The sequence below is a fragment of the Malurus melanocephalus genome, unplaced genomic scaffold, assembly GCF_030028575.1.
Source record: "Malurus melanocephalus ecotype Western Australia unplaced genomic scaffold, MMel_1.1 scaffold_98, whole genome shotgun sequence".
NCBI classification, from domain to species: domain Eukaryota; kingdom Metazoa; phylum Chordata; class Aves; order Passeriformes; family Maluridae; genus Malurus; species Malurus melanocephalus.
The window spans coordinates 1,961,453-1,982,872 of NW_026623330.1; the positions used below are offsets into that span (position 1 = coordinate 1,961,453).

The 21,420-nt window shown below is 48.0% G+C and overlaps 1 protein-coding gene across 1 annotated transcript in view; it reads right to left on the reverse strand.

The window, feature by feature from the left end:
* Positions 1 to 35: 35 nt before the first annotated feature.
* Positions 36 to 21,420, reverse strand: part of CACNG4 (calcium voltage-gated channel auxiliary subunit gamma 4) — a 38,831-nt gene continuing 17,446 nt past the window's right edge. The window contains exons 2-4 of the mRNA XM_057368887.1: positions 7,437 to 7,520; positions 1,909 to 2,049; positions 36 to 1,046 (exon numbers count right to left, since the gene is read on the reverse strand). Of these exons, the coding sequence (XP_057224870.1) occupies positions 508 to 1,046; positions 1,909 to 2,049; positions 7,437 to 7,520 (764 nt within the window). The 3' untranslated portion in view covers positions 36 to 507. The remainder of the gene's footprint in view (positions 1,047 to 1,908; positions 2,050 to 7,436; positions 7,521 to 21,420) is intronic.

Genomic DNA, 21,420 nt, shown 5'->3' on the forward strand with positions numbered 1-21,420 from the left:
TTTTTTTTTTTTTTTTTTTTTTTTTTTGAAAGAGGCAAAGCTTACGCCGTGTCAAAGGAAAGTGGCTCACTTGAGAATTGAGTAGTTCGTATTCATCCTTGGGCTTGGTTATAAATCATATTTGCAAGTTTGTACTAAGGGATCTCAATATTAGAAAAAAAAAAGGAAAAAAAAGTCGTACAACAATTTTTCTGTAATCCTTTAAAACACACTGGTGGCCAGTCCTTTGCAGGTTCTCCAAGATTGTGTACACACTACAAAAGTGCAGGAACACGAACTGCCTTCATCTCGTGACACCAAGAACGGAAATAAACGAACTCCAAATAGCTTCCGAAAAAAGCTACGAGCGTGTGAATATCTTTATGTTGGTCCAGAGGATCTCCACTTGCTACCTCAACACATGCCACAATTAAAGAGGTGAGAGGGTATTTGAACATCGCTCCTGACAGACCCATTCTGCTCGGACATCTCTTCAAAAAGCACGAGGAAGGAAGGAAGGAAGGTGCTTCAAACGGGCGTCGTTCTCCTGTTGACCATGTTGACGTGGAGTCCTTCCTTGAATTCCTTCTGGAGGAAGTTGTGGACCTGCAGGAAGCTGGCGTCTTGGTCTGCGTTGTAGCTGGCGGCCGTGGTGACCTTCAAAGGCTCCCTGGAAAGGGTGTACATGGAGATTTCGTTCATGGGGATGGTGCCMGCTATCTTCATGCCAACAGGAGAAATGTCCCTGGATGGAGAAGGCTCYGTGGAGCGCGAGCTGGATCTGGACCTCCGCCTCCTGTACCTATAGCTTGGCATCCTGGCATAGGGAGAACTGGAAGAAGTCTTAAGGAATTCCCTCTTGGTCTTAAACCTCAGCTCTTTGTTCTTCTCAATGTAAATGTTCACGGCCAGCACTCCTATGGTTTCGGCCACAATGAAAGACAAGGCTCCGAAATAAAAGGACCAGCCATAGTTGTAGTGGTTCTTTTTATCCTCGTCTCTCTTGTCACTTGGGTCACCTGCATTGCTCGATATGTAGACGATGATCCCTATGATATTGCTGAGACCTGGAAAGAGGAAAACATCAACCAGTGGTTATGAGGCTGGGGAGGTAAAATTCAAGCCACATTTTCTTTCTGGACCTGGTTCTAAGGATTCTAACCTTTCTGGAATGGTTCTAAGACTGGGACAAGGAAATTTTGTTGCATTTATTTGCTCTTATGYTTATCTCCAGGTTTCTTTTATTCTTGAGAAACAAATGACAGATCAACATATGGGTCACATATGCTTGCATGTATCCCAAAATACTCAGCAGGACTTTTGCCCTTCTCTTCATGGCTACAACGGAAAAGAACAGCATATGGGAGCCTGCTAATATTGTTAGTGGGATTCTAACATCCAGAAGAATGATAAAAATACATTTTGAGCTCAGGGCTATGGCTGTTCACCTTGATCAAGATAAGTTCCCTTCCACCTTGCTGAATTTTCATCTAAATGCAGCATGCTTAATCCAGGCTTCAGGGAGAGCTATTAACAATGGGGCTGACTCCCTCAGATGTTTCCAGTATGAAAAATGGGCTCACCTCTCAGAGGTGAATGTTTTATGCCATCATATTTAAAAAAAAAGGCCCCTAGGTATAAGAGATGCCCGATTCATCCACTGTTTAATACATTTTAAATAGTATAAAACATGCTTGTTACTGAATTTTACTTCCTTCTGCAGGAAAACCAAAACACTTTCTAGAATATACTTAGAGCAGGGCTTCAAGAGGAGAATTTTCTCTTGAGAAATTTGCCTGGTGTGGTGCTGTTCATGCCCTCAATCCCAGAAAGGGGTGCAGGGRAAGCGCTGCCAAGGAGCTTTTCCACAGCCTTGTCCAGCTGAAAAAGGGCAGCKCTCCTTCAGAACTCAATTTAAGCAGAACATACCTGCTGCCACGAAGAGGATCCCAGCGCTGAGAATGATGTTGTTTTTGCTGTTGTAAATCCTTCCTGCTCCGACACAGAGTCCTCCCAGCAACAGCAAAATTGTGCTTAGGATGGGGAACACGCTGGAGGCACGGACGATGCCTGGAGGGAGACRGGTGGGGAAGGAAGACAGACAGAAATAATTTCAGATGCCTCCTCGGGTGCAAGTGTGGAGATTAGAGTCTCAAAAGCCCTGGTTTATTCCTAAAATCCTTAAGAAGAATGRTTTAATGGAACCAGAGAATTGTTAAGGTTGAAAAAGACCTTTAAGATCATCAAATCCAGCTGTGAAACCAGCACCTCCACTGTGTTCACCACTAAACTGTGTCCTTGAGTGCCACATCCACACATTTTTTGAAAATATTCAGGGACACCAGTGCTTTATAACCCTTTCAGTGAAGACATTTTAAATAATGTCTAACTTATTATTAATTTTTATTCCTTTTTTTTTTTTTGCTAGGATTATCTGCATTTCTGAGCATGTTTTTGGGACGACAAGGCCATGAGGTGACCAAAGTGATTGACACAGACTCTCAACCGGGTAACTTCAATCTTTTGAGCTTTTTCACATGAAGTCCAGCATTATTGGCATTTTCTGATGCCACTGTGTGCAGAATATTTCTGGCCAAGCATGAGGTAAGCAGCAGTAAGGCCCAGCATCACGCAGGGAGCAGCAGTGAAAAATTCATGAGCTGGCTATGAACCCTACAAGGTTTGGGACAGCTGGAGCAGACGGATCTGTTCTGTGGTGCACACGTGAGGTGAGCACATTACAGCTCTTGAAGTCAGCAGCATCCACGTTGCCAGCTAATAACCTCCTTTTKCTTTTGCTGGATATTAAGGACATCGAAACATTTCGGATTTCTGAGGAAGGCGTTTTAACAAGAGCGTCTTAGATGTTTGCGTTCGGTTTCCTGACAGCAAAGCAGTCATTTAAAATTCTGTATGCTCCAGTCCATTCACCRGCGTGGGCTATGAAATCCCCCACAAAAATATTAAAACACCACTTCAAGGCAGCTTTCAAAGTCGGGTCACAACAAGACAGAGCAGCAATCGACAGGGAAGCGGCAGGGAGGGAACAAAAGGGCCGAGGAAAAATAAACAAGCACGAGAAGAGGGATGTCTGTATTGTAAAAACCAAAGGGGTGAAAGCAGGCAGGGGTTCCTGAAAGGCAGAGGATTGTTGTAGAGGGAGGGTTTTATTATATTTTTTTTTGAAGAAGAGGAGATAAGGCGCTGAACAGTGCTGTGGAAAACGGGATCACCCTGGAGATGAGGAAAGGCGAAAGCACAGAGGGGAGCCCCGGCAGGGCGAGGGGTGCCAGGCTGGGGGTACCCCGGGCCAGTGAGAGTCACAGGCTGCTGTCACAGTGGCATGGAAACCTCAGAGCAGACCGGGAGGCCACCAACACCCCAGGGCTGAGCAAGGGAGAGGAGGGAGCACCATCTGGGCCACCGTGAGCTCTCTGCGGGAGCATCCTCCTCCATCCATCCATCCATCCATCCATCCATCCGCACAGCGAGTGGCGCCCGCGGCCCCGGCAGCAGCGGACAGATGTTCCAGCTGAGGCTTTCTCATCCCCTGTCCGGGGCCGTGGCGCTCCCGACTCGGTCAATCGCTCCCTAAAGAGTTCCCTGTAAGTGGTGGAGGTGTTCGCAGGGAGGGATGGGGCTGGGGGCTCCAGCACAGCTCGGTGTGCCCCGCACGGAGCACCCAAAAATACATCCCTGCTGGGAGGYTTCTGCCTGTGTGGAACTGCAACAGCGAGAAAAGTCCATCCCTTCCCAACTGGCAGCGTCCCTGCACGTGTCCTTCACAGATGGGGCATTTTCCAGGCGGATCTGAGCCCGGGCCAGGCGGGTGCATTGCTATTCACACCGCGTCATGCGGGAACTGGCAAACCGAGGGCTGCGGGTGTGAGAGCTCTGCTCAAAGCCTGGTGAGAGGTGAGAGCCTGTTCCCTTGTCCTGGGCGCATCCCCACGTGTGTGGTATGAATTAACAGCACTTTGGGGTCACGTTTTGCAATTATTAGAAAAAKATTCAGAGTCAGTCTCTGCCTCTGGACATTAAGGCACCTCAAATCTCCGTCTATCTATTTGTGCCCTGCTAAATGTTGAAAATCTCCTGTGGCCCAGCTTTTCTGGATGTTGTTTCCTGTGCTTTATGGTCATGCTGTTTGTAATGATTTCAGTTAAATCAAAGAGCTTTCCTAAAATGCTTCAGTGATAATATTGGAAGGAACTTGTCAGACATGCCAGATACAGRGGGTGGGTTGATCTACTCGTACTAACAATCTCCAGAGATAATTTTTCTACAGTAGGTAATTAATGYGAAGAGAAACAAAACACACCGTGTTCTCTTCCCGAAAAACTCCACAGTATGTTTTTCCTTACAATGTGTACTTTCAGCTCTGAAAATTCAAAGGAAGCTCATAAGGTACCRCGTAGAATTTACATATGTCTCCTGATACTGGTAATAAAATGACAGCACATCAGAAAACATTAAGGCAATCTGGTTTTTGCTTTCTCCCTGGCTTTCCCCCCCGCCCTTGTTTACCGTCCTGTCGGTTTGCATCGCCTGCTGTGTGCTGCTATGTGTGGTGACACCTCCTTCGGTGCAGCCGCGGCGCTGCTGCTCCCCACAGGCCCTCAAACCCTGCTCAGCTCAGGCTTTTAAATCTCCAGAAAGGCAGGAGCCAGGGGAATGGCTTTGAAAAGAGGATGCTCTAATGGGCAGGGAGGAAGGACATGCAAGGGTCCTGAAATTGGGTCCCCCTGCTCGGAGCATCCCCCGACATCCCCAGGGCGCAGCGAGGGTGAGATGCCGTTTCTGTAAAGGGAGAGGTGSTTGTGCTTCGTGTGGGAACAACTCGGGCTCTGTGTGCCCAGGGGAATGCAGGAGACGAGGGAAGAGATGAGGGAACAGGAGATGAGAAAACAGCAGAAGAGAAAAGGAGGAGACAAGGGAAGCAGGAGACGAGGGAAACAGGAGATGAGGGAACAGGAGACAGGGAAGCAAGAGAAGAGAGAAGGAGGAGATGAGGGATGCAGGAGATGAGGGAACAGAAGAGAGAACAGGAGACAAGGAAGCAGGAGAAGAGTGAAGGAGGAGATGAGAGAACATGAGATGATGGAAGCCAGGTCGCATTCGCTGCTGGGGATGCGGTGGCAGCCCGGGGACCACGCGAGCTCTCAGGGTGGCACTGGGATATCTGCTTTTAGCTGGGCGTTGTGCAGGCATGCGAGGGGATTGTTTTAGGTGCACAGATTGGCTTGTGCTGCCACGGGGGAGATTCAGTAGGAAGGGTCCTCTCTGAGCTCCTCTCCACATGTCATTTGTCACCTTGCCGTCGTTTGCTTGGTTTTGCGGGAGCAGCTTGAGCACCAAAGGGCAAAATCCAAACTCCTGCTCCTGCCCACACCCCAGACCAAAGTYTCCTAAAATCAGTCACTTCTGTCACTGATTTCCACGGGGTTTTGAACCATGGCTCCATCCTGCTGGCACTACAATTTGAATTTTTTTCTGAAGGCCATGTTAAACTGGGGACTGTGGAAGAGGCTGAGAGCCCTCATGCTGCTCTTTCAGGAGCACGAAATACACGAGTGTTGGTCCCTTTGCCTAAGCCAGGCAGGAAAAATAAGGATTAATCCCAACATGTCCCTCTGGGAAACTGCCAAGGAATGGCCAGAAATAGTGAAGAAGGACATGGAGCCAGCAGACAGCAAAGGTGCTGCAGAGGGCAAAACCAGGACGGAAGCGCTCACGTCTCTTTTGAAAGAGGATGCAAATATCCCCCGTCTTAGACAGTGATTTGGCCCCTATTACATATAGGTGTGAGCTCATCTCCTCTGGATTTAGACACRTAACCTTTCAGTAATCTCTGAATCAACTGCATGCATGGAAAAGTGCAGTTCCTCTGATGGAATTAAAGCCAAGGAGCCTTTTCTCCTGCGAGGTGAGCTCTGCTCTGCAGGGTATATGCTGCAGGCTGATTTTGCAGGAGACATCAAGGGTTGGGCCGAGTTGTTTTTAAGATCTGTACTTAGTCACTTCTGCAAACAGCATTTAGRAACACCCGTCACAAGCACACTTACAAACAATTTACCAGTCTSCTGTCTTAACGTGGAGCTGGAGACTGTTTTTCCCAGTTCTCACTTTTTCTCCATACAAAGAAGGCATAATGTGCTTTTATCAAGATGCTACTTAATTCCTCTTTCTTTTTACTAATGATGTTTGTTTCCTAAAGCTGACTTGGCATCAATTTAACATTAGTTCCAAGGCTTTGTATGAAAGATAAATGCAGCTGTGCTCACACTCTGCCTTYGCCTGAGCTCTGAAATCGTGTCACCCGGGTGCTGTGACTGATCTAAATCGACAAGAGCAAAGAGGAAAAAAACATCTGGGTTTTCTGGTGAGGCAAACTTATCGGAGGTTTTTTTTTTCTTCATATCTTAACTAGAAGCTGTTGCCCAGAAGTGAGCAGAAGGGCAGAGTGTGAGCACCACTCTAAGTGGTGTTTCAGGTAATTAATATTGTAATTGAGGAGTTTTCTGCYTTGCCAGCAGCAGAAATTCTCCGCTCCCTGATTCCCCAACACTTTGCGAGCTGCGGTTTCTCTCCCTGGTGAAGGGCACTGCTTTCAGCTTTGTTCTCAAGGAACAACGTGGCAAGGAGTTCTCTGGGGAAGGGGAATCTGACTCCAACTTTGCAGGATTCATGGTCGGMTTCCAAGACTTCCCATCAGCTGAGAGAACGGTCATGTGCAGGAGATGGGATGAGTGCTCTTATTTCACACACCAGGCTGGTGGATGAAATCACTCCTGGGGGGAATTACAGGCCAGCCTGGAGCAGCAGGGGCTGCATGACCAGGCAGGGAACCCACAGCCCCTGTTCATGCTGGGATTTTGCTGTTGGCTGCAGAAATTGCACTTTCTTTCCTACAACACAGTAACTTCACTGCAGGGGGAGGTGGCTCAGCAGCTGCAAAGGCTGAGGYGTGAGCAGGGGTTGGGTTTAAGCGTCAGGAAAAGTTTCCTGATGGGCTGGAATCCACTCCTCAAACCTCTTTTGTTGCACTAACCCTACAATGTGCCCTCTGTAAAATCAGACTGTGACCAGCTGCAGTTTTCATTTGAAAATTTGCCGTATGATGTTTAGAGGATGGGCCCCAAAATTGTGAGCACTCCCCTGGCTGAAGGAAACCCTTGGAAAAAATCCTTGAAGAGGATTGGCAAGAGGGCTGGAAGCAGATGATCTTTMAGGTCCCTTCCAACACAAACCATCCCCTAACTCACTGATTCCACAAAATGGGAGTCCCCAAGGGTGATGGGGAGCTGGACACAAGCCATTCCTGGGCTGTGCAACCCAGTGAGGCCAGGCTTGCAGTAAAACTCTTGCAGAGTAAAAGTGGGGTGCTCTCTGCAGGAGAAAGAGCCAGGGAAGTCTCTGTGGCCCCATCTGTGCGTTGGGGATGGCTGCTCACTTACGGAGAAGGTATTCTGAGCTGTCGTGGTCGTAGTCATTGTCCTCAGGGAAGTGGTTGATTCGGAAGCAGTGTCCTTTGTAGATTCCTAAATRGAAACAGAGCAAACAAAACACATCAGGAGCAGAACCAGGTAAATGTGATTTTTTTTTTTTTTAATCTGTCAAGAAACCATCTCTAAAGTCATGAATTTTGGGAAGATTGGGCTGAAGGAAGGGACAGCCAGGATTCCTGGGCTCTTTTCTTCAGCCACTCTTGAGTTTTTTAATCTCTGAGAGCCTGGCTTTATCAGGGCCGTGCTTATCTTCCAGGCACACTGAGTTTGCAGAGCTCTTTTTTGTCCCCAGAGTGGCTGTCACTGGGTCCCCTCTCCAGGGCTGGGGATGGTCCCAGTGCCAATCTCACTGCCATCATCCCTCCCATCTCCTCCCAGCCATCCCCTTATCAGAGCCCGTAAATGCTGAACCGTCTGAGTCCTCTTCAATTACTCTCCAGGCTGTGAAAACAAGTCCATAAATCTCCTCCTGCTGCAGTTTAAACCCACATGTCCCACTCAAGGTTGGCTCAGCTTTTAATGGTGTAYTTGTTTGGTTGAGTGGGAGCCTGTGCAGTCAGTCAGGGCGCAGTGTGTGCTGCTGGAGGGACAATGCTGGACCAACCCCTGGCTCTTTGTCCATGGAGATAAAGCTCTCCACCAGCATTTTGTGTCCTTTTCCATCCCGTTTATCCCCAGTCTGAGCTGCAGCTGGGTGGCTGTGGCACAGTGGACCAACCCCTGGCTCTTTGTCCATGGAGGTAAAGCTCTCCACCAGCATTTTGCATCCTTTTCCATCCCGTTTATCCCCAGTCTGAGCTGCAGCTGGGTCGCTGTGGCACAGGGAGCTGCACAGGGAACTCTCCCCAGAGATTTTGTGCAGGAGCGAGCCCTGAGCTGCGATTGTGCTGTGCTGCTTTCATTATTCATTAACCAGCTCTGAGCACATCGCCCAGGCTGAGCCATCCCTTCACAGGAACCTCTGCTCACAGCCCGAGCTGGCAGAGGGATTTAAAACCCATCAGTTAACGCTGCTTTAACAGAGGCACAGCTGCAGCCTGTAGGATATAAATGTGGATTTATTTCACTACCTATTACCAATGATTACAAAGATCTCAAAAGAATTACTAATCCCGAGGATTTAAATTGCACCCTGCGAGTGTCAACCGCAGGTTTGCTACTCCAGCGCATTTAATTCTGCCAGTAAATGATGTGTCGGCTCTAATTGCAGCAGCAGCTCAGGCTTCCTCTGCACAGCGTTTCAAAGCACGAGGTGTGAGTGGCTCTTGTCACATCTGGAGGTGACACACCTGTCCTGGCTGCCAGGTGGGGACAGAGTTTCAGCTGGCACTGCCCCGGTGTGCCCGTCCATCAGGGGCTCAGCTGCTCCTGGTGGCTCTCAGGCAATCCCAAACTCACATTTTTTATCCCCCAGTTTTTGTTTCCATGGCAGTTCACGCCATGGAACTGGATCACTCACAGAGCCTCTGAGTTTGGGTGATCATTTCATGGGGTGTCTCCATTGTGGTGTGTGATTTATAGGAAATACATTCAGAGAATTGTTTTTATCGTCTCTGTTTACTAAGGACAGAAATCTGAATCATCTTCCCATCTGAATTTCCTGCAGAAACAGGCTTTGCAATGGCTGTGTGTGTATGGATGGGACCATCCCTCAGTCTGAACATCCTTCTCTGCCTAGGTTTTGTGTAGGTTTTGTGTTCTGTGTCCTCAAACTGACAGAAGGAAGGGATGGATGGGATATTGGCACGAAATTCCTCCCTGTGAGGGTGGGGAGGCCCTGGCACAGGTGCCCAGAGAAGCTATGGCTGGCCCTGGATCTCTGGCAGTGCCCAAGGCCAGGCTGGACAGGGCTTGGAGCCCTTTGGAACAGTAGGACTAACCCTAACCCTATTCCTGCCATGGCCTTCTCCACGCCCTGGCATGTAAAGCAATGGGAAAAATCAAAGTCAGGGAATGGCAGAGGTGGAAGGAAAGGAAATGTGGAAAGAAAGGAAATGCCCCCAAAAAAGTTGGTAACAACCGTTCTGCATCATCTGCAAAGGCTGCTCAGCAGCTGCCTTGAAGAAATGTGCAGGCAAATGTGGCTGCTGGTCCACTCTCATCAAGGCACACGAAGCCATTTCCCACCCAGGGAGGTGATGTGGAGAGAGATTTTCTTCCTTGTTCGAGTTTGGGGATACAGTCCCTTATATCCTTGGGAAAAGAAGATGGAATATTTAACTCCTACTGCTGTACCCACTAGAGAGAGATAAATAAACTGCAATCACTGCCTAACAGATACTAAAATAYTGAGAAGCACTTCTGGATACCTCTTGAGAGTGAGATATAATACCCCACTGAGATGCTGTAAGTATTGCTCCTTTCTTTGAATGATTACTGATATCTTTTTAATGATGCTTTTAGAAGTACAAATATTAGAATGCATTTTTCCCCCTCGTAATAGTAATGACTTTGTTCTGAATTTTGAGCCAGGACTTTGGGATCTCCATTAAGGATGGTGAAGAGGTAAATTTTCTGAAGTGCTGTTGATGGTGGAAGAGCAATTTTTCTTCCACTGGTTGCAGCACACTTAGCTGGCATTTAAGAAAGAAAAAGCTTTTCTGACTTGGTTCTACTCTGTGTTCAAGGGCTTCTCTGACAAGGTTAGTACTTCCCAATCTCACTAAGTGTTGTTCAGACAACTATAATTAGAGTGTGATGTACTCAGATAATGTGATAAGGGAGGGAACTGTAGTGCCTAAGTGAAGATTAAGCTTTGTTTTGGGGTTTGAGATCTCAAAATACAAAGAGGTTTCAACAGCAAATCAAAGAAGTGATCCCAAATCTCGATGACATGGTGCCTTTTGCTCTTTCTCAAAGAATCCTTTAATAATCCTGCCTTACTGCAGATTGCTCCCTGCGTTTGTATTTTGTCATGACTGAGAGTGAAGGTTAATGCTTAGGATGCAAATATTTATTAATTTGGTGCCRTGCATCACACAATCCCATTGCTGTCCATACAGTCAACCATGTCTTTGAGATCAGCCATTTCCTGTGGTGAGTGTTTATCAATGACAGCATTCCCTGATACCCTGGAAGTGTTTCCACTGAAAAACAGAGCCCTCAAATGTCTCACAACATTTGTCAGTGCAAGGCTCTACTTTTGCTTTCTCCCCGCCCTAATCCTGAAAACTCCTCACAGAGAGGCCTTCCCGTAGCACTGCTGCTCTGTTGTCATCTGAAATCGCTTTCCAGAGCGGAGCAGCTCTGCAGCAGAGGGCTCTGTCTGCGGGGAACTTCTGTCAATAGCGATTTCTGTCTGGCGGTGCTGAGCAGGCGCTCACAGAGGCGATATCCGATCGCGGTGGGAGAYTCTGGGGTGGATCTGCTGCCTCCTGCTCCGTCATCCCATGCACAGCCTCTGCTCCATTAACTGTTTCAGCTTCCAGCACTCCTTTATGCACTGAAATACTGAGTTTGGGGCCTGGCAGAGAAGCCTTTCTCGTTTTTTATGGGACAGCAGATATTTGTGACCTCCTTGGGTCAAACCTTGACCTGTCACATCCCTGCAGCTCCGTGGGCACTCRGAGCACAYSCTGTTAATGGGGTGAAGGAGGGGGTTCTCCCCAAAGAGCTGCACCCCTGGAATGAAGGCTGGTGATGTCAGGAGTGGTCACTTGCTGCAGCATTCAACCATCCACCCCAAAATCCCACCAGCCAGCTTTCTTTCTGCCAAAATGCACGACTTCTGGGATGGTTTGGAGACGTGGAGTGGAATTTTTTTCAGGATGGAGGAAACAGGGAATACAAGCCGCAAGGAGCTGACTGTATATTAAAAATAAGRCAATTAGTGAGGTACCATGGGAAATTTGGACTGATGGTGCTGCTTGTTGCATCCATTCTGTGATTAAACACTGTGCCTCGGTTCCAGAGCCCACTGTCAGCCTGATTTACTGCAACACATGAATATCTGAATGTTTAAATGACAAGTTTTCTGAATATATCAGCGCAGAGAAGGCTGACTGACAGATAGCATCACAGACCACGAGAGAAGTGTGACACACCGAGCAGGGCTGGGCTAACAAAAGTTGCCTGAACACTGTGTCCAGCCCAGCACGTCGTGCAGGACCGGCTTTCCTTAATGGCATGGCTTTACACTTCCCCTGGACATCACAGAGAACCTCTATTTATAGAGAGTGAGAGCGTCTCCAGGCTGGACTCTGCCAGGGGAGGAGAGAAACASTTGTGTGTTTTTTTTTCCCTGGGAAGATTTGTCTGCTGACAGGTTCTGGAGCCCTTTGCCGAGTGATTTGAGCGATAGCGAGCAAAGGAGATCAGACATGCCAAAAACTGTTCATCTCCACAAAAATATCTATCTGGATATATATTTTGATATTCATTTGTTTGATTTTCCACCAGTGCAGCTCCCCTGTCTCACTGGCCTGACACCATGGCACACGCAGCTGCTGTATCAGCTTCCTTCATCACAAAATAAAATAACCCTGGAGGAGAGGAAAGGGGGGGTGCTCCTCCTTTTACTGTCAACACCTGMCCTGTGGTGCTGGGGGTCGAACAGGGGCTTTTCAGAGCACGAGGAACAGCTTTTAGATATTTCCCTGCAGTTTGGATCTCTCTGTGTGAAACAGTCCCAGGTTTGATTATTTGTCTCCTGCTGGCTGCCGAGGGTTTCACAAGCCTGTCCTCAGGTTACTCCAACGAGCACGGATCCCATGAGYCTCTGCCTGGAGAGGTTTAATGCTGTCGTTAGAAAAGAAATCATGAACTATTGATGCAGGTCATGTGCAAAACACACCTCGTGTGAATTTGCTACACCGCGGTGCCGCTGTGAGCCGCCTCCATCGCCGCGGAGGATGGAGACAGCGGAGGAAGGAGCCTCAGGAGGTTAAATACACAAAAATACATGTTTATTGGGTGTCTGTCTTTGAAAAAGAAGTTTGGCTGTTGTGAGAGCTGGAAACTTCAAAGCCTGGGCTGTTTTTTGAGACAGATTCTGTCTGACACCCCCGGAGTCCTGCCAGTTCCGGAAATTTGTCCGGATGACAGTTTGTATTTTTGTTTCATCCTCAAGATGRATTTGATGAGGAGCACTGCTCATACCTGGGGTTATTGTCATGCTTTTGCCAGGGTAGGTCCTGTTTTCAGGAATGCTCAGGACCTAAAAAGATCAGGAGTTTATTCCCATAAACCAGTGGGGCAGGACGAGCTGCCCATGTGTGTCATGGTCAGGCCAAGGCAAATTCAGCCCAGCTGAGTCTCTAATAGGAATTCATCCTGATTCTTAACCATGTTTCTCTACAGGCCTTGAGACAGTAAAAAAAAGGATCTTTTATTTCACTTCTTGAAGTCCTTTACATCTTCTATTCCCTAACTCAGAACTCACTCGTTTCTCATTGCAGGGAGCTGAACTCCCCACTTATGGGCCAGGTTYTGATTTCACTGCAGTGGATTCAATCCTGTCTCACCCAGTGATATCAGAATCTGGCCTACTCCTTTTCATTTGCTTCCCATCCACTTCCTGGGCAGAAAGAAAATTATTTTAAAACATTGAAACGTACAAAAATTTGCCCCACTTTCTTCCTTAGGAGCTGTCATCTCAAACAAACCCTTTGGGTTCTTCTTTTGATCTATTTTCAATTGTCTGGTGGGCAAAGCACAACTCCTCCTGGAGTCTCTTATTTTCTTCTCTTTGGCTGTGACACGAATTTCCCCTTTTCCAGTGCTCTCCCTTGGCTGCTTCCAGCCCTTCCCCAGCGAGGCAGTCCCCTCACTGGCAGGTGAGGAACAACTGCTTGGGATTTGCTGCCCTGCTCCATTTTTGCTCCTCTTTAAGGTTTTTAGAGGCAGAACATCTTCCTGGTGTGCTGGGTACCTCGGGAGGAGCTGGAGGAGCCGCCGGAGCAGCTGCTGCTGCCCACGCACTGCAGAGGAGCTGGGGGTGGCAGGGAGCTCCTGCCTGGCCTTTATTCTCCATCCCAGTGCTCCCTGCTCCCCTCCAGTCTGGCAGAAGCACGTTTTSTCCAGGAACAGGTCTCAGTTCATCTCAAATTGGATGTGCTCTGTCCCACTGTTAACCCCACTCTGTTCTCTCACCTTTGTGCAGCAGCAAATGCTCCCTCCTGTATTTATCGTAGAGAGAAGAGACTGTCTCACACCAGCACTCTCCAGMATTTAGAATATTCTAATCTGTTCCCCCAACTCTCCTGCGCTGTGGCAGTGCTCGATCTGATTTCCTTTCACCTTCTGCAGCCTCTCTCTGGCTCTTCTCCACAAAACCCTCTCTGTTGGGAGCAGAGACCGCTCACAACTCCTTCTCTCACCCCAATCCCACAGAACCAGGGCTGTGCTGCTCTGTTCCTTGCACTGCTTTTCCTACTGTRGAGCTCATACTTGGCCACAGAGCCACCTCCAGCGAAATTCCGAGTGAAATTCCACAGCTGCAAAMGGCCACTGGTGAAGGTCCGCTTGGGCAGCTCCACCTTCATGTCACAGCCACCCCTTTTGGAACCCTCCTGAGTTTCCTGTGGCCTTAGCTGATCTCCTCAAGATTCCAGGGGATGCCCTCTGCTTCCCAAAGAAGTTGGCCCCATAGCAGAAGATGTGCCTTGCTCAGGTGGTGRAGAAATCCCCTGTTCATGGAATGASAGAATGGTTGGGGTTGGAAGGGACCCTAAAGCTCAACTTATTCCACTCTTTGCCATGGRCAGGGAYWCCYTCCATTACCCCAGGCTGCTCCAARCCCAGTCCAGCCTGGCCTTGGGCMCTTCCAGGGATSCAGGGGCACCTCTGATTYYGAYAGGAACAATTYTACCCTTYGAGCAATGCCATTTTGACATTCTGCCATCCAGGATACACCRAACACTATTTTGTACAGCCTGGTAAAGCAAATCCAGCTCCTGGATCACCTACACCAGCACACATCCCAGGAAACACCCACAGAGGCTCAGTCACTCATAATTCATGTGAAAAACACACAGCCTGAGCAGCTGACCTTCTGTTTTCAGCTGGGCAAATACCATCAAAGATGCTGYGCCTTTGTATTTCTGTGTAAGAACGAACAGATTCTGAAAAGACGCTTTGCCAAAGATGACTTTCAAATSCTGTGACAGCCTTTTGTTCCATTATAAGATTTTGAGACCTTGAGTGATGTTAGAAAACGCGCGGCAGCAAAACTCATTTCCCAAAGATTCACCTCACCTGCACATCTGGGAGCTAATAAAACACATCACAGTGTCTGGCTGCTGTCCTTTGAATCCCTTCAGTCATCACAAAACTGCTGCCAAGAGTACCCAGTGTCCTTGTGCCACCACAGCGAATACCAATGGCACCAGGGAAATGTGGGACATGGCAGGGGGGAGTCGTGTGTTCAAAATACTTAATTTCCAGTTTCTTCAAACTTTTGTTTCATAAAGCAGCGTTTTGGCCAYGGAATTTGTGGCTGAGGTTATTCAGCAGTGCTCCTACCCCTTCCCAGCTGCCTTTCCTTGGCCCAGCAGCAGATAATGGAGACAATAATTCCCTGTGTAATTCCAGGAATGCTGCTGATGGATTTGCCTGCTACCATCTGCAATTTGCTCCTCCTCAACCACATCCTCTGCTCTGCTGCTGTGATGGCAAAGTGGGGGAAATTCCAGGGGGTTCTGTTTGAGTCTTTTTTTTGTTGCCCCTTTTTATGGGGCTTATTGAGGGAATGACTCTGTGATTTCTAGGGAGAGAGACTGACAGACTTCCAGCACTGCTGTTCAGTTTGCATTTTGTAAATCAGGGAAATGGGATGTGGTTGTTTTGGGGCAGCACTGGCGGTGCTGCTTGAGGAACATTTTCCAGTCAGACACAAGTCAGCCCTGCCACGGGGAGCGTTCCCATGCCTGGCTCAGCCCCAAAAACCTGTCAGCATTTCCAGTTTGTTGTGGGGTTGTTAACTCATTTCTCTGTCTGCTTTTCCATCCACCAYCACAGCCCACACCATGCTCTGCCTTCGCACCTCATCTCATCCTTCATCCCAGCGTTGGTCTCACTGCTCATTGCCATGTTTTGCTCTGCTGTCTCAGGGTGGCTGATAAAATCCTCCTCGTCCTTTAGAAATGGATTTGGAGCTCGGATAGGAACCTCCAGTGGAGTTCTGTAGTTGGCTTTCCTACCTCAGCTAAAATTAGTCCAGCRTTTGAGGAGCTGGTGTTGGCTTTTTAGGAGAGAGCCGTCATCCATCAGAGCTCTGAACCCAAACTCCAGTGAGTTTCCAGCTCTCACAGTCTGGCTCCAAATACCTCAGTTTAAAGAGGTGCTTTAGTACCTGKCAGTGCTTTTGGCACAATGTGTCAGAGATGAACTTGTTATTCACAAATGTGAGCAGCCCCAGTGACCATCGCCGCTCCAACACCTCAGTGTGGGACATAAACTGTGCTGGCCTGAGTGCTAGACAGGATTGGGACCAAATCAACTTTTTCCCTCTAATATTCTTGACCCTGAGAGAGATTCACTGGTGCAAAGACTGCTGCCAGTCCCTCAGTCATTGTGAGAGGGCTGAAATGCCAAATGATACCAGGTGCAGCTCTGAGAACAGGCCCCCGTGAAGTTCATATGCTGCAAAATGACAAATCATATTTATTTTCACAATATCAAACTTTGCCTTGCACGRCTGGAATCGAGTTCCCCTCAAGGGGTAGTTTGGTTTTTATCCATATGGTTTCCCTTCCTTGGGTAAGCCATCAGTTCTCCCTCATTAACGCGGTGATCAASGGGATGGTTTCACCTTTTAGGATCACAGCACACTCTGTCTCACGGCTCAGAGCTTCCTGGGAGGGTGGATTTAGGGAAAGGGACTCTTCAGAGCCTCATTTAAGTCATTGTCACCTYTGGGGTGCTTCCTGAACCCCATGGAATGCCCCCAGTGCAACGTGTGATGCTTCATTCCCTGTATTTTCTGCCACTTCAACTCCCACACGTGTGCARCCTCCAGCTATTGCCTTCCTATTCTAAATTTCTACTTCTAGACCCTCTTAAACTGACTGTTCCCCCTCACATTTTCTGAAACATTTTCATTTCATACCAGGCAAGGTTTGTGGCTGGCATATAGCAGCTACAAATATAAATTTGTAAATAAATTTGTATATATATTTGTATATATCATATCATATCATATCATATCATATCATATCATATCATATCATATCATATCATATCATATCAGTTGTAATATAATATAATATAAGTAGTAACATAATACAATATAATATAAATTGTAATAAAATATAATGCAATATAAATTAGCTATAAATTTCATAAAATTTTAGGAACAACTCTCCAGAACGAGGAACTCGGAAATCCTTGGGGATTTTTGGGGTAATAACCACAAGATGCGCTGGTGGAATGGAAATTTTCCTTTTYTGTAATGGAAAAACCTTCCACATCTAGAAAAAATGATTCCTATTATTAATGGTACACATTATGTATATTTTATTAATAAGGTGAAGGTTCATATTATTTATGCAAGCAATATTGAGTATTGATTACTGATGGCTCTGATTATTGATGGTGAGATCTCCTGGTGCAGCAAAAGCTTGCAAAGCACTAAATAATTCCCTCTCAGCATTAAATGAGTTATTGCCTGCTCCAGGTAGAGCTGAGCTTTCTCTACAAACTTTGTTTTGGCTTTCATAAAYTGCAAAGTTGGGGTTTTTTAATGAAAAAAGCTCAAGGATTACACTGGAACTGGTTCTATAGTAATGTAAGACCTTGCTAGTGAATTGATTAGGAACATTTGACACTCCTGGAATCTTGTAGTGATTCCACGTCCCTTCAACCCACGGAGATTGATCCTGAGGTGATGGCATTCAGGAAAATAGTTGGATTTTGAAGGTGCATCAGGGAAATCACACCCCACAAATCACCTTAGCTTGAAGGGAAGGCTGCTCATGTGCCTGTCTTTGGGATGCAGTGACCTTGAGCTGGGTCTAGGCTCGTTTTGGAGCACACAAATGAGTCTTCCTGGCTCCTGTGCCAGCTTGTTGAGTTATACATAGAAGCGAGGCCTCTAGAGATTGATCATGCACAATCAGTGATGCGGGGCAGAAAYGAGGCAGATGACAACGGGGAATAGAAAGGTTGGGAGAAAGGGGTGTGACTGCCAAACCCTGCTGATGGCTGGATYTGGGAAATGCCAGGCAAAGGTTTCAGCAATCATCTGCATGGTGTATTTGTGAGAAAGACACTCCACCAGGAGGGATTAGTGCTGTGTGTGTTGTCGAGCTGAATACCCARGGCTGATGTCTAACCTTGGGAACAAATAGCAGAGCTGCTGGAGAGACTGAGCAGCTTCCAGAGGGGGGAAAAAAAATGAAAGGAACAAAAATATTGCACAATTGTTAAATCCTGGAAGGGAATATAAGGACAACATGTAGGGTTGTAGCTTGAATTAGAGTTGCACTGACTTGGTTATTCCAAGCAGCATGGGCAACCTGAAGGGTCCTGTGCTTTCATGGGGGAAGGGTGAGAGAGATGGAAAAAAAAGAGCAAAGGGCAGAAAAAGAGAAAATGAGCACTTTGGGGCAGAGTGTGGAGGAATGGGAAGTGGCTCACAGAGGAGGAGGCAAAGAAGTTTGGAAGAAAGTGGGAGGGAGAGAAAGCTGAGAAGACGGGAAGGGTGGGCAGTGGGTGGCTGGAGGAGAACAGGGGGCCTGGGAGGAGAGCAGAGGCCTGGCAGATTGGAGAGACCAGATGGGGAACCAGGTCCTCCTTGAGGGGCCCTTCCTGCATCCCATCCCATCCCATCCCATCCCATCCCATCCCATCCCATCCCATCCCATCCCATCCCATGTGAAGAGCTGCTGCTCCTTCCTGCCAGAAGCCAAAGGGATGCACAGCCACTGCCTAATGAAAATTAAAATCCTCAAACTTCGAATTCCCAGGAGTGATTTAAATGATCACAGCTAACAAATGACCTAATACATAAAAACAGTGACAGCTACCAAATAAACCTGTTCAAATGAACACAGGCAGAGGAGATTTCATTTGGCTCCTGCACCTAAAACTTCCCATTTCCTAACACAAACTAAGCAGTGACAAATAAAAATGAGGCTGCAAAACCAGCATGACCTCTTTAAGCTTTAATTATTCATGGGAGCTGYTTTCTTCTCTGCTGAGATTCCGAGCAACACATTTGAACGGGTTCCTCTCAGGTTTGTGGAAAACGTAAGTTCCTTGTTACACCCGCTAATAAATGCAACTAAACACAGTGACCCAACAATATTTGTAGGAACAGCATTGGGGAAAATGTGTTTAATGAATCAGAAGAGCCTTAATCTAGTCAGTCTTGAAAAGCAAAACATATCATGCAAAATTACAATGCACCAAAGCACAGACTCATAAATATTTTATTGTCAAGATTTCTGAGTTTGCTTTCGGTATTTCGGAGTTGTGCTTTACTATGAAACTGCTCTGCGCTGGGAAGGACAGCGGTGGTGGGAGCTTTGAGAAATCCAATTTGGAATCTCAGAATTTGCTTTAAATAATGCATCTGAGGGTCCCAGCCTTTACCCTCAGAGGGCACATCTGCCATTGTCACCCGAAATGCCATTGTCACCCGAAATGCCATTGTCACCAGAAATACCATTGTTACCAGAAAAGATTATTACTTTCTCCTGTCCTAGGATGGTGTGGAAGCAGCTGGGAATTTTACATCTGGGAGGAGAAAACTGAAATATTTTCATTTTGCTGGGAAGACCGGACACAAGGCAGGTTTCCCCGTGGTTGGGGGTGGCTGTTGTGGCACTGACCCCTTCCCCCTCAGCCCTTCTCGTTTCTCCCTGCCCTTGTATCACAGCATCCTGGGGACCAAATTTCCCTGAATTTTGAAAGCAGAGAGGACCAGTTCATCACCCCTTGGTGAGACCTCCTGACAGGTCCCCATCAGRAGTCAGCAGCAGCTCTGGGAACTCTGCCATGCCCAGGGGGAGATTTACAGTTCCTCTCCCCTCCAGACACCTCCTCTGGYGCCATGCAGAGCTGACAGCTCCTCATTCCAGGTGCTGCAGCCTCCTCTTCCTCCTCAGGAACCTGGATGGGCATTTTGGGGCCCCTCAAGCTGATTCCCCCTGGGGCAGTGCCCCTTGTATGGCCCTGGCAGACGGGCAGAGGCAGCCAGAAGGCAGCTTTCCAAAACCCACTGAACAGGGCAATGCTCTGGGACTTACTCAATCTTTACAACTCAGTGATATGCTGCCAATAGATTTCTGCCAAGGAGACAAAAATACGTCTCTTCTTCCTACTCGCTCAGCCTATGAAAAATCTCAGTTGTGCGCACGAAGGGACGCTCTGTGTGTGTGTGTGTGTGTATATTTAGAGGGGGAAAAATAGAGTTTCTGTTAACTTCTTTTCCAGTTGAAAGTCTGCCTTGTAGCCAGGGAAGAGCTGTTTCCATTGGTTGCAACTCTGGGCAAAGAAGCCTCACTTTGTGCTGAGCAGGAATGGCAGGGATGGTGGTGGGAGCAAATCCTTTGACTTCCCCACCACCCAAATTCTGTGCTGGAGGATGGATGCATGATGGTTTATAGATAATTTGGGGATTTATGGGTCAAAGAGTCCTGTGTTACCAAAATTATCTAAAAATGGGCAAAGGAAAGAGGCACAATCCTTGCAAAGTGTGGGGTTCAACTCCCCAAGGGCCTGAGAGACTCCAGGTACTTCCCATGTGAGTTAAAGCTCCTCCCCCCAGCCCCAGTTTGGGATTCTAACTTTGTTTTCTGGGTGGTCTGTGTCCTTTTAAACCAGCTGGTACAAAAAGCAGGGACTGGAGGCTCTTCCCAAGTTTCCCAACAACCCCACAAACTCCCCSCTCCAAAAAGGTGCGTTCCTTTCCCTCCTTCCCCTCCCTTTTCCCCCCCCCAGACCTCGCATGACTTCAAGCCATCAAATGTTAATGAAAGTTTGCCAGGCTCCAAAGGGCTGTGAAATGGAAGTTAAAAATCCTGCACTGTGGGGCGGCTCTAAAAATACCCAAAAATCGCCGGCTGCAGCTGCAGCCCTGCCCATGCAGCAGGGCTTTCTCTCCCAAACAGGCTCTGGACAAAGTTTGCCTGGTGACTGTGGATTAGTTCTGCTCCACRGGCTGGAATCACTGGCTGGAGAGAGAGGATGTGCCCTCACTGACTCGGGGAGGGGAGTGAGGGGATGCTCCTGCGCTGCTGACCATGTCCAGAGGGGTGATTTCCATCCCTGGGGGTGGGCATGSCCCCAAAATCGGCCCTGTGGGGTGTAGAGGGAAGGGATGATGGCAGCCTGCTCACCATGGGGGTCCAGCTTTATTAATTTATTTTCCAGGGCTGAGTTTGGGCTTTTTGGGCACAGCATCACCCCGAGCTCTCTGCAGCACTGCTCCTGCAGGCTCTGGAGGAGGAGAGCTGTGCCCTCATGAGACACCAGAGCTTTTCATCTCCCCACTGCCCACAATCCTGCCTGACACGTCCTTCTCACCTGCAAACACACCCAGAGCACCTTCATGGCCTTTTGGGGTGCTCCAGCACAGAGCCATCCCTTATGCTTTAAATGTTTCTTTTTCTTGTATTTTTGTTTTTCTAATAGTGCTCTCCTGCCAGACAACCTGGGAGCTGCTATTGCCACACCACAGTCTCCTTTTCCCAATGTCCTTTCCCCTGTGAAGCAAATGAGGAGCCCRAACACCCCAAATGAAGGTGACGTGAAGCCCAACCCCAGAGGAGCCATGGGAGCGCTGCATCTCTGGGTCACACAGCCCCAAATGCCCCTCCCAAGGGACAGCACCTTGCCTTTGGCCTCCACAGACCCCAAACCACAGCTCAGACCCCAGAGAGACCCCAAATTCTGGCCATTCCCTGCTGCCCCATGCCCAGGAAGGCACAAGGGACACAGAGATTGTGTCCCCACCCCACAGTGCCCAAGCAGGGGAACATGGCCCAGGTAT